We start from the raw sequence: 13,040 nt of genomic DNA on the forward strand, positions 1-13,040 counted from the left end.
CACATCATGTCTGTATCACTCTGCCTTTCATTCATAGTTCCTCTATTGAAATGTTCTCCACCCCCTCTCTTCCTCTTAGACTGATTAACACCTGCTGATCCTTTGAGCATGGTAGTTAAGAGATTGGGCCTTGGGTCAGCATTTTGGATCATGCCATCTAATTTCTTTAGACTCAGTATTTAACTTCTGTAAACTTTAATCATTTGTGAAATTGGAATAATTTCTACCTCATAGAAGTTATTTGAGGATTAAAAAAATAGATATATAAAGTGTTTAGTACAGTGTCAGTTTAAATTTAGACATCCTGTCTTTCAGTAAGACTCAGCCAAGAGAATATAGATGCCCCTCTCTGTTGTGCATATCTCTAATATTATAATTACACACTACTTTTAAACTGCTTGTGAGTGGGCCTGCTTCATTAGACTTTGAACTTCTTAAAATCAAGGACTGCCATGTTTGTCTTTGTATTACTGGTACCAGACACATGTAGACTTAGTAAATATTCCTTGAATGTATGAATGGAGTTTGAAAGAGCCAATCATCTTCAGACAATGCAGTACGTTTTACACAAGAAGCTCACATGTAGGTTACATTGTGCACATGTAAGTGTATATGCCCTCTGTTCAAGTGAGAATTTTTGTTTTCCTTTTTCTTTGCCAAGTTAGTAAACTCTTAAAATAGTAATTACTTTTATATCCACCACACTGATCTGTGATGCCAGAAGCTGAAAATCCAGAGAAGCCACAGGAAATTGGCACTCTCAACAATTAGATCATTTCTCCATATTCAGTATTCTTGTATTTATGGAATTTTGTTTGAGGAGAGTCAGTGAAAGTCCTTCATATTCATATACAACTTGGATTTTGAGAAAATGTTTTCCAAGAGACATTTTGGTGAGGTAATGCTTGACAATCTAGTACCTTCCCTGGTACCTCCACATTCCAAGTTATAGTAGTTCTTTGAGTGCTTACAAATGGCAGACAATAACCCTACCAGATGTTACGTCTTCTCTAAATCAAAAAATTTTAGGCTAAGGTTAAGTAACTTACTCAGAGTTTCAGAGCCAGAAAGTGGAGAAGCTGTGATTTAAACCTATTTGCTCTAGTGGTTATTCTCTTTAATCATACCATTCTGCTGTTCTAAGTCAACTGAAAATAATTTTAGTTGAGTTTTTAGTGTTAAATAGTACCTTTAGTTACTTGGATGACTATTTAAACATTTTAACAACTAATAGAAACCTTTATGGTAAGATATTTAGATAATATTTAAAAATAAAGTTGTTTTTGCAATTAAACTCTTAATTCAAGTAGCAGTTCTTTAATGTGTATTTTATTTTTAATTTGAATCACCACTAGGAGGATTTACTTTCCATCTCAGTGCTCTTAAGACTTTAGCACACTTGTTTATTTCTTCCCCTGTTACATAATGCCTATGCATTATATTGGTCAAGAGGCAGGAATGTTGCAGATGTTTTTCTTTCAAATTTCAGCTTGCTCTAACACTTGGAATGAAGCTTTAGCATGTTCTGAATTTATTCCCCATATGCCAAAGATGTGTAAATTTCTTTTCACAAGCTGAAGTTTTTGGACAATTGAGTAACATTTGTGAACACAGATGTTTTCCTTAAAAGCAGTTAGTGATCAGAAAAAAAAAAAACCTTAGTGTGGAAATACTTTTAGGTTCCTCATGTAATATAACCAGCACATAAGTACTTCCTTCTCTTACATTGTTCATTTTCAAAGGGCAGAAATAACTAAACTGATAATTAAAACATAGAATTTTTTTATCCACTTGATTTTTTTTCTCCTTCTAGAGTGAACTGAAAATGATTTGGACTGACTAGAGCTGTTTCAGTCTGTGAAACTCACTTTGTTTGTGTACTGTTGGCTGGCCTCACGAGGGGGTAAATTTGCTTTTTCTGTGTGTTTGCCAGTAACGATTCTAGGAAATTGCCATTTGGATTCTCTTTCCTAAACAAGTCATTCTCAGACAGTTCAGACCATAGTTATTTTTCCTGCTCTGCATTTTGCTTTTCTGTTTTTCTCACGTTTTCAAGTATTTAAAGCCAAGGATATTGGGCATTGAGATATTGCCTGGCTAGGGTTCAGCATTTTGCCCGAATTTGTTGGGCCTCCCAGGGCCTGAGTTCTCTGTGCTTTAACAAACGAGCTACAGTTCTCAAGAGATCAGTGAAGCTTGTTTGTTGATCCTGTATTCTCATCCAGAGGAAGTAGATCTTTGAGAATGCCTAAGGAAGGGTGAGTTTATTATTATTTTTCATCATTTTTCTCATCAAAGAGATGTTCTAGTCTGAGTTAATTGGAAGATTAAAAAGCATTGCTACTAGTCTGAGTGGTGGAGTTAGAGGGAGAGATTGAAGGAAATTCAGCCTAAAGTTTACATTGTTAGTGTTTCACATGTAATATACCAGAAAGTTAAAGTTGCTGTTTTTAAAGACAGCACTGAGTATGGATATAATCTTAATAGGAAAAGTGAAATATAAGCACCTTGTTTACCCTGTGGTAAACTCATTTTGTTCTTTTGGTAGAAAGTGTTTATGAAGATTGGAAGCAAACAGTGGTATCTTCTTACCAAAGAATTTTACATAGAAACGAGTGAATTTTAGAAATTCAAAGGCATTTTAAAATAACTTGTATGTTTACAAAATGGTGTGAAAGACTGAGTGAAAAGCAGCCTGTGATTTTGTTTCTTTCTATGAAGTATAGGCAAAAAATAATTCCAAGTAGAATTCTATATTCCCCTTTACTTTGCAAATATAAAATAGTTATGTGTTAGATTTTTAAATCATTTTTGTATTATTTTCTCTAATGCTTCAGTCTGAATTGTTAATGATGTTCTTTTTGTGACCACTGTAACAGGTGATATGTAAATTAATGACTGCAGTCTGTTAGCTATCTCATTTCTAGCCTTCAAGCATAACTAGACCTTAATTTCAGAAGTTGATTTAATAAGACATAGATCTCTCAAAAAAATCTTTAAAAATACAGTAAAACTTTTACTTCTGATTTTTTTTCTGGAAGCTCCTAATTCTTTTTCTAGTTCTTCTGTTAGAAATTTTGAGTTAGCTTCAGAGCCCTGAGTTTATAGTTTATTTTAAATAATTACATCACATTTTGGTTATGAGCAAAATAAAATTGGTCTAGTTTACTGATATTTTTAAATCTCACTAATGGCAAAAGAGAACAACCATGGGCATAAATAATTCCATATTATTTTTAGACCTCTCATGACATCACTAGAATTTTGAGGTTTCTTTAAATGTGAAATTTATGAAAGGCCTGCCTTTTTGTGTGTTTTCTTTCCTTCCAGCACTGGCCAACAATTTGCAGTTGTTAGACAATTCTTATGATAAAAGATTATCACAGATGCTGGTAGATTTGTCAGTTTTGTACACGTGGTTGTTTATAAAGCTGGTTTAATAGATTTAAGTTGTTTCTAGATGCAGTCAAAATTCTTGGGAATGTATTAGGACTGGTTTTCCCCCTGTGGGAAAGCATATGTCAAATTGGTTAGTTAGAAAGAGATCTACATAAACCAGAGGATAGTGTAAGGGCTGAGACATTAGGTTTATTTCTATTAGGGTTATTTCTGTTGCTCTAGGGCAATTCCTATACTGTCTGAATGGGTAATGAGCTAGCATATTTGAAATGCATGAGTGATACAGATGAAAGCAGTTAACTTTTATTCTCTTTTGATGCCTTTAGAAATAAATGAATAAATTTTATACCTTAGGATGAAAAGAATTTTATATTCACAGTTTTTATATGTGTGATATTTTGACAGTACAGTCTGTCATTTGAAATCTATGAAATATATCCCTAATAGTAATAGGAAAGGATTGTTACTAGAATGAAATCACCAAAGGGTGTTCTTGAGCTTTACATAACCTATGATAATCGAGACAGTGTGGCAGTAGTGTAAGGACAGACATAGGTAGATTATGAAACCTAACAGAGTCCATAAACCCACATGCATACAGTCATTCAGTTTTCACCAACAAGGCCAAGATAATTCATGGCAAAAAGTTAGTCTATTTAGCAGATGGACTGGAACAACTTAACATTCATATAGAATAAAATGAACTTCAACATTTACCTCAGACTGTATATAAAAATTAACACAAAGTGGATCACAGACCTGAATATGAAAATTAAAAGTGTAAGTGAAAATTTTGTTAACTTGAATTAGGTGAGAATTTCTTAGATACATAAAAATGTGAAAGGCAGAATTGATAAACTGGGTTTCATCAAAATTTTAAAAAATCCAAAACTCTGCTTTCTTGAAAGACATCATTAGGAAAATGAAAAGGCAAGTTGAAACAACATGGACTAACCTAGAAGTTATTATGTTACGTGAAATAAGCCAAGCAGAGAAAGACAAATACCATATGATTTCACTTACTTGTGGAATCTAAAAACAAAGCAAAAATGAACAAAACAGCAGTAGACTCAGACACTGAGAAGTGACTGGTAGTTGCCGTGAGGGAGGAGTTGGATGGATGATGGGTAGGAGGGATAAAGAGGCACAAAATCTCAATCGTCTATAAGTTGGTCACGGGATGGTAGGGCAGCATCGAGAATATAGCCAATGATTCTGTAACGTATTTGTATGTTGACGGATAGTAACTACACTAGTTGGCGTGAGAATTTAATAATGTGTGTGACTGTTGAACCACTGTGTAGTATACATGTAACCAGTATATCAACTGTACTTCAAAAAAAAAAGAAAATGAAAAAGCAAACCACAGACTGGGAGGAAATAATTTCAGTGCATATGTATCTGATAAAGGACTTAAATCTAAAATATTTGAAGAATTCTTACAACACAATAATAAGACAAACAGCCAAGTTTAAAAATGGGCAAAAGGTTTGTATATGTAGTTGACACACACAAAGATATGGCAGTAAGCACTTGAAAAGATGCTCTACATCATTAGTCATTAGGATATACAAATTAAAACCATAGTGAGATACCACTGCTGACCCACTAGAATGACTAACATATAAAACACTGGCAATGTGGAGAAACTGGAACTCTTACATTACTGGTGAGAATGCAAAATAGAAAACAGTTTTGACAATGTCTTTTAAAGTTAAACATACACTTACCAAATGACCTGGTAATTCCACTTTTAGGTATTTACTCAAGAGAAATGAAAGTGTATGTCCACACAGATTTGTATGACTGTTCATAGCAGCATAATAGTAAAAAACTTGAATAATCTAAAATATCCATTAGACTGAATGGATAAACATTATCTCTATGCAGTGGAATACTACTTAGGGATAAAAGAACTGTGATACATACAACAACATGAACGAATCCCAGAAATATGCTAAGAAAAAGGGGCCAGACGCAAACTACGTGATGTCTGGTTCCATTTATGTGAAATTGTAGTGATAGAAAGCATAGATCAGTGGTAGTTTGGGGCCAGGAGTTAGGGAGGGTGTTGCAAAAGGACATGAAGGAATACTTTGGGTTGATTATGGTAATTGTTACATAACTGGATAATTCTTAGTATTTTGCCAGAACTCACCAAACTTTACATTTAAATTGGTGAATTTTATTTTAAGTAAATTATACCTCAGTAAAGTTGGTGGTGGAATAACATCTGAGAAGCTCCTCAGTTTGCTTATTTAAAATTTTATAAGTAAAAAGGTTGTTTATTCATATTAAAGGAAATATATTTGAGGATATATATGTGTTCTAGGATGTGTAGTGCAGGAAGAAAATGCACTCTCCTTTCAGTGTCATGATTTAACCTTATTCCTCTAGAGTTGTTAGAATGCCTTTTTATTACTTGAGCTGCTGTCTTTTAGATAAGAGGCCAAAATAAGTTTTATTGTTTGTTTTTATTTTCAGTGCTCAATTTTGACCTTTCTGTTTCATTATAGGCACAGTCTTTATACTTGTTAAGTTGGCCTAACAATAACATGAATAATCATATTTTCTTATCTAATTTTTGTCCACAGAATTCAGCCTTAATATTTTGTTGCATTTTATAAATTATTGTCTATACATTGGTCTTTACTTTAAAAAGTTAGGGAGAAAAAGTGAAAAAGCATTTAGAGGAAATAGGATAAAAGGGTTTGGAACCTGTGTTTAATTAGATTGAGGTTTTGAAATAGTAAGTTTATTTTCCAAAGTACTGATATTGTCCCTTAGCTTGTGTATTCTTCTGTTAGTTCTGTCTTTTAATCCCTACCATCCTGCTCTCATTACTGCAGTTTCTTGATTTGAGAAGGAAGGTGAAGGGAATTTTAATGTCTCTTCCTCAAAGAGAACTGCCTTACAAAAGTATGCTTTGAAATCTTTGGTGCAAAGATAGTATTGTCAATATTCTTAGTATTTTATCACTTTTAAGATACACATTTTCACATCTCTGAAATTGGGCTGCATCTAGCCCCAAGTAGCCCATCTAGAATTAATTTGAGTTCCAGAGAGGATTTCATTTATTTCAGTCACCTAAGGGCAGTACTTGCCATCGTACTTGAATAAATTCAGACCACAAACCTACATGACTTAGTTGTTCAAATTCTCTGGGTTTTTCCCCGCTTCCTGGACACAGTGTCAAGTCAAAGATGTACAAATTTCCTTATGTGCTCCCTCTGTGTTGCATATTCATTTCTTCTTTTTCCTCATATTGTGGGTATAACCTTTTAATATCTTAGCTTTATGAGGCTCTAATATTTCTTGGGCATTTCCTCCCCTTTCTTTCTGGCACATAATATGGGTGAGTTTTACAATTGGTGGCATCTTAAATTTTAACCATCTTTAATTTTGTGCTATTCCTCCATATTCACTTCTTTTCACTGGAACTTTTTAATATTGAGTTGAATGAGAAAAATAAGTATTATAATTGATTTATGTTTTATTTCAGAAATTATAATATGCTTATTGCTCAGACTTCTACTAAAGTATAGGCTGCTGTTCTTCTGGAATAATCTGATAAACAAAATGTATTCCTCTTGAGGAAGTTCCTCAGAGAAAATACTCAAACAAACTAGTAAGAAGTTACTGGCTGGGATTTATGGAGACAGAAACTAATACACTTTTGCTTTTTATAATCTAGTCTAAAATTTCATTGAGTCTGTTTATCTTGGCATTTGAACTTTTAACTTTTTAAGCATCCATTTCATAAATGTAAGAAGTTCTTACCTATTTTTTTTAGATCACTAAGCATACCTTTTACTGATAGGGACATAAGGCGGACTGAGGGCTTGCCATTACATTTTTTAAGTAACAGCTTTATTGAAATATAATTTACATGCCATTTAATTCACTCTTCTAAGGTGTATAACTCAGTGGTTTTAGTGTATTCGCAGAGTTGTGCACTCAACACCACTGTCTAATTTTAGAACATTTTCATTACCACATTAGCAGGAACTCACTCTGGCAACCACTAACTGCTACTAAGTTTTCAGTTTAAATTTTAGTTCAGTTAATTATTGTGTCTTCTCTTCACAGGACCCTATGCTAGGTGTTGGGAAGGCAAATCCTGGCCTCAAAGTTTATAATCCAATAAAGAATAAGAGAACCACCACCTATTTTATGTATATGACAAAATAATAGTGTCAAAATAAAGAATTTTGAACAGTCAGAACTCTCACATAAATCATAGCTTTGTAAGAATTTTAGTTGTTGGTGAAATCTCTTTCATTAGGTAGAAAAGATAAGTGAGACCCAGAGGCATCATTGTCACATAGTTCTGTGACACAGCCAAAATAGTTTCTTGAAAAAATCACTTGGGATTGTGAGTCTTGAAAAATAGTATAGATAACTGAGGAGGATATTTCAGGTATAGGGAACAGCATTAATAAAGCCTCGGGGCAGCTTTAGAAACTAGGAAGTAGTTCATTTTGATTATGAGCAAAAGGTCCATGATATGGAGCAACGTGAGATAAAGCAGATTTTGGAAAAATGGTGAAAAGCTTTGAACTCCTTAAATATACAAAAAGTTCATTAGTTTGGTTAAGTAGTTGAGGAATGTCGAAAGGTTATTGAGTGGGAGAGCAAGATGATTAGAGCTAGGCTCTAGGACAGTGCTTCTCAAACTGATGGGACCAGCTTTTTAAAAATTGTTCTAATCTGTTTCAAATTGATACATTTATAAAGAATAATAAAAATGGATTACTAGAAAAATGAGGACTTAAAATTAAGTTCACATTTTTTATTACATTCAACAGACAAAACTCAATTGCTATAAAAGTTTTTAAATATTTGCAATTTCTGTATATATCATGTCTTGGATTATAACTGTTCACAGACCCACATTGGTCTGCGGGCCACACTTTGAGTAGCACTACGTCAAAGCAGATACTTTGGCATTAGTGTGCAGGCAGAGCTATTGGGAGATGATTGCTGAAGAGTTCATGAGGACCTAGACAAGATGTTAGCAGTGTGAATTGAGTGAAAGATGTGAATTTAGAGACATGTAGAAATGTAAATGAAGGCCTGTGATTGTGAGATGATGTGACTTTGAGGAAGAGGAAAGACTCAAAAGATAATAACTAGATGTTAGGCTTGAGTGGGAAAATGAGAATGCCAGTAACAGAAGTAGAAACTAGTTTGAGGAGATACAAAATTAGGTTTTCAAAAAAAAAAATCCACATTATAGCATTTTTCTATTTAGTGAAAATACACAAACACAGACATTTCATTTGGTTCATAAAATAAATTTGCACTCTCAAAAAAGCACTTAAAACTTTTCCTTAATTGTAACAAATTTTGAGTGTGTAATTTCACAAACCCAAAAGCCCAAGAAGATTTTATACTTGTATCCTTAGTTTCATTTGTTGTTTTAGTAACTGTTGCTGGGCAGTTGGCCAGGAAATTGTGACTCCTAGGCAGAAGGAGGAGCTAGGGATAAGTTGACCATTGCCAAAGAAATTCTGTTCCAAATGGATTTGTGTGGAGCAACAGTGATATCCAATGACAAGTTAAATTAGACACAGAGGTGTTTTTTCCAACACTGTCTCAGAAGATACATGCTGTTGAGGGGCCTGGTTAAGACTAAAACAGTCTTTGAAAGTCATATACAAAAAATTATACTAGGAACTTGAAGAAGAATTTTGTTATGTGACTTCAACATCTAACTGACTCAGTTTCACATTTCGCAGAACGGCAACCAGTGACAGATGAGGTAATGTTGCTTTAAGTTATGAGTTAAATCTCAAAACTATTAAGAATATACTGTTAACATAATTCTAGACTTAGTAAATTGCATGTTCATGTTCTTTAAGTTTGAGAATATTAGATCTCTATTTTTAAAGTACATATTAATAGTCTTATTTCTTGTGGTTAATATCTATATTTATTTGGATAGAATTTCCTCAGATTTCATACCTTACTGAAGTGGGATATGATAGCAAAAACTGTTAAATTTGTCTTTGTGTCGAAGTCTGTCTGGTTTTATAGTGTCCCTCTGTCCTGTCTCCTAAAGATTGCTTCTCTTGTTAAATGCTCAAGTCTGTATCTTGCAAATCACTTGTATGTAGGCGTTTCTGGCTGATCGTTGCATTTTAAGATTGGATGCTTAAGTTTAGTCATGCTTTTTTAGTGCAGCGACTTTGTGCTTTAAACAAGCTTTGGAAAGTTAATTTCACAAACATATTCAACTCTTGAAGATAGAGGTGGAGTATGTTCCACTGGTTAATAATTTAGAAAAGTGGTACAAGTAAACTGGCATTGGCAAAGATAAAGTCAAGATGCTAGGACCAATAGAAATTTTTGGTTTCCCCAAGTAGGTGTGATCTTTTTGTTTGAAATACACTGAGTCATCTTTTAATTGATATAGTACCCAACACTTTCTTTTGTTACAACAGTAAAGAATAGCATTAATTTGAGGGCAGGAGATTAGTTTCTCTTGAAGACTGTATCCTGACTGGAGACACAGTATTTCTGACTCAAGGCTGCCTCTCTGCTGATCAGTGCGTACTTTCAGCATTTGGATGTTTATTAGCTTTGTAAATCTTAGTATATGTATTGTTGCAGCCCTGTAACGGCAGCAGTTGAATTTTGTCATTATAACTGTGCTTATGCACGTTAGATATTTGTTTCCCTATTGCCCCCTTTCCATGTTTTGTAGCATAAATGAGGCAAAGAAAAGGAGAGATAAGAATATAGGTAAGTTTTTTTTTTGTTTGTTTCATAATAGGAATGAATTAGAAGGGGAGACAGAGGAGTGATTGTTTCTTTTTTAAGTTCAGAAATTGCTTCTGTGAGTGAGGGAACTTATTTTGCAGGAAAATGAAAAGACAAAGGATATTTGGTGGAAGGTCTTCATAGGAAAGTGTCTTATTTCCTTATTTTAGGCATCTAGAAAGTCCTAGCTCTAGCTACTCCCTGAAGGATAGTCGTGTACTGTATGTCATAACATGGTTCCTCCTTTGTAGTGGGCTTTCAGTGTATGTGTTAACTGAATAAAGTGGTTTACCTTAGAGAGGGAAGAGTGCAATTTGATGGATATTTTGTAGTGATTATTTTGGCAAAAACAGCAGATTTTCATATTCTTTATATGTGTCATTCCCAGAGAATTTGTATGGATAACACCTAAGGTGCATTATGATCTTTTATTTATTTATTTATTTATTTTTGCTATCGTTGATCTACAGTTACATGAAGAACATTATGTTTACCGGGCTCCCCCCTCACCAAGGCCCCCCACACACACCCCACTACAGTCACTGTCCATCAGCGTAGCAAGATGCTGTATAATCACCACCTGTCTTCTCTGTGTTGTACAACTCTCGCATTATGATCTTTATACCCTTAAAACAATGTAAGGAATACAGGCTTAATCTCTCTTCTGGCCAAGAAAGAAACTGGTGAAACTCTATTTCTGGGTCTGTTAATAGTTTCTTTCAACTTTTAGCACTGATTGAGTGATATTAGCAAAAAGTCTCTTTTCCTGTGATTTTAACTGTGCCTGAAACCAGCTCGCACCATTCTTAAATCAGAGTAAAGCTGTTTATTTTACTATATGACCCCATATATATCCCTCCTGGATTGTATCACAAGCAAGAAAAATCTTGCCAGTCTGTTCCTGAATTCCTGTAGAATATTTTAGGCATGTCAGCTGTTTGGGCTAGGGCTCTAACCAAGGATTTGATCCAGCTGGCCCCCTAGCCTGAATTCAGAGTGTGTTTGAAAAGCCTAAAACTGCAGTGACATTTAGTTTCCGAGTTAGAACCATTACTTTTTATATTTTGTCCCTCTTATGCCTTCAAAGGGATTTATGCAATTGAGCTAAGGTGGCAAAAAGATTCTCTTGTCAGTAAAAGCAGAGTGAAGTTTGGCAGAAGTGGTAAAGGGTTTATGATGATACTGGGGCTGAGGGGGTTTTAAAAACCATTTGTGTGGGTGTAATTTATCCTCTAGTCCTTTGTGTCTTTCAGCTGTCCATTACTCTTCTCCCCCTCCCACCTATTATTAACACAGGATAAAGTAAATACTGATTTTTCCAGAAGAACAGGTTTTCTTAGGTAAAGAAGTCTAAGTATTTTATATAGCATCTCTGTTAGGAACTAAGAGGTTAATAAAGTTAATTGCGGTATAAGGAATGAGTTTCATATTTTTCAGAAATGAGTAGTTCTAAATTTAAGGGCCTGTTGATTTTAAGTACTCAAAAGTATTTTTAAGCAAATATTTTACTATTTGCATTAAAATTGGTGATACACTCTGAGATGAGAGAAAAAGTTTTTCATTAAAATTTAAAAATAGTAATAGAGTTTTTACCTAGATCAGTGACTACCAAATTCTTAAATATTCTACTGGTTGGAATATGGAACATTCATCCCTATATGTTTATTCATAAATTACCTATTCTCCTGTCCATGTTTATATATAGTAGGAAACATACACAAATTAGACACTTCTAAATGATGCAGTAAATATCAGTAGAAGATAAAATATTTTCTTGTATCCCAGTAGATTCTTCTGCATCCCTTGGGTCACTCTGCTTTGGAGACTACTGACCTAGATCATTAATGGGGGAACCCAGCCCAGGCATCCTTATTTTTACCAAGTTTCCTAGGTGATTAGTAGCATTCGAATTTCTCAAAGTTACTTATGAAATGAAAGCAAGAAAAAGTTTGGTAATAAGAAGACAAACTACCCAGTAATTTTGGCCATCAAGGTGACGATCAGATGGAAAGAGTATCCTTATTTTCACAGATGATTTAAAGTTACACTGAAACATCATCATGGTGATAATCTACCAGACTCATATGTCTAGTGTCTTCATAGCGATCTTTCTGAAATTTTAATCTAGTTATTTTGCCTGCAGGATAGAATCCAAACTTGCTTAATGTCTTCATGATTCTGACCCCAACTCCTGCTCCTTTGCAAGACCTTCTTTTGAAAAAACAAACAAAAAAGCAAAACCAAAAATAACTCATCAGCTCCAACTGATGATAAATGTTTTATAGTTCACAGTAAACCTTGTCCTTGCCTGGTTATTCTGTCTGGATTGCCTTTCTTGCTTTGTCCTCCTACTGGAAAACTGCTGATTAAGATTCAACTCAGACATCTTGCTTAGTCTCTAAACAACTGCTCCTCTCTCCTCAATGTTATTTTGTAGTATTTATTGAAATTGCTCAAATTATTTACTTGTAAGTCTCTCTCCTGCTGGGCCAAATTCCTCCAGGGTAGAAACTGTAAGTTAAAATGTAAGTTCCATGAGGGCACATACTCTTGCACTGTCCAATCACAGTACCTGGCATAGAGTAGGCACTCAATAAGTATTTGCTGAATGGATCTATTTGTATTTATGTCTTAAGTATCTGGCATATGGTAGACTTTAAATGAGCCTCTGTTTATTAAATAAATTACAAATGAATGAATAATAAAATCTCAGAAATAAATTTATTTTGTGGAGTCAGACTTAGAAAAGGTGAAAAGGGGAGCGGATTCTCTGAAAATTTAAATACATAGCATTGTTAATAACAAGACGCAATAAGAAAATCCACATTTTGTTGGTATAATATCTGATTTCATTTATGGTATAAGAAGAACTTGAA

The 13,040-nt window shown here is 34.1% G+C and overlaps 1 protein-coding gene across 9 annotated transcripts in view; it reads left to right on the forward strand.

Moving 5' to 3' along the window:
* Window positions 1-13,040, forward strand: part of NT5C2 (5'-nucleotidase, cytosolic II) — a 146,945-nt gene that overhangs the window by 92,977 nt on the left and 40,928 nt on the right. Inside the window, exon 1 of one of the 9 annotated variants that reach the window (XM_037001343.2) lies at window positions 1,961-2,258. The exons of 7 other annotated variants lie outside the window; for them this stretch is intronic. In XM_037001343.2, the coding sequence (XP_036857238.1) occupies window positions 2,245-2,258 (14 nt within the window). In that variant the 5' untranslated portion in view covers window positions 1,961-2,244. Of the gene's footprint in view, window positions 1-1,960; window positions 2,259-8,865; window positions 9,164-13,040 lie in introns of those variants that run through there. One more of the 9 variants, XM_037001344.2, reaches the window with a different exon arrangement.

Source organism: Manis javanica, chromosome 7 (genome assembly GCF_040802235.1).
Source record: "Manis javanica isolate MJ-LG chromosome 7, MJ_LKY, whole genome shotgun sequence".
NCBI classification, from domain to species: domain Eukaryota; kingdom Metazoa; phylum Chordata; class Mammalia; order Pholidota; family Manidae; genus Manis; species Manis javanica.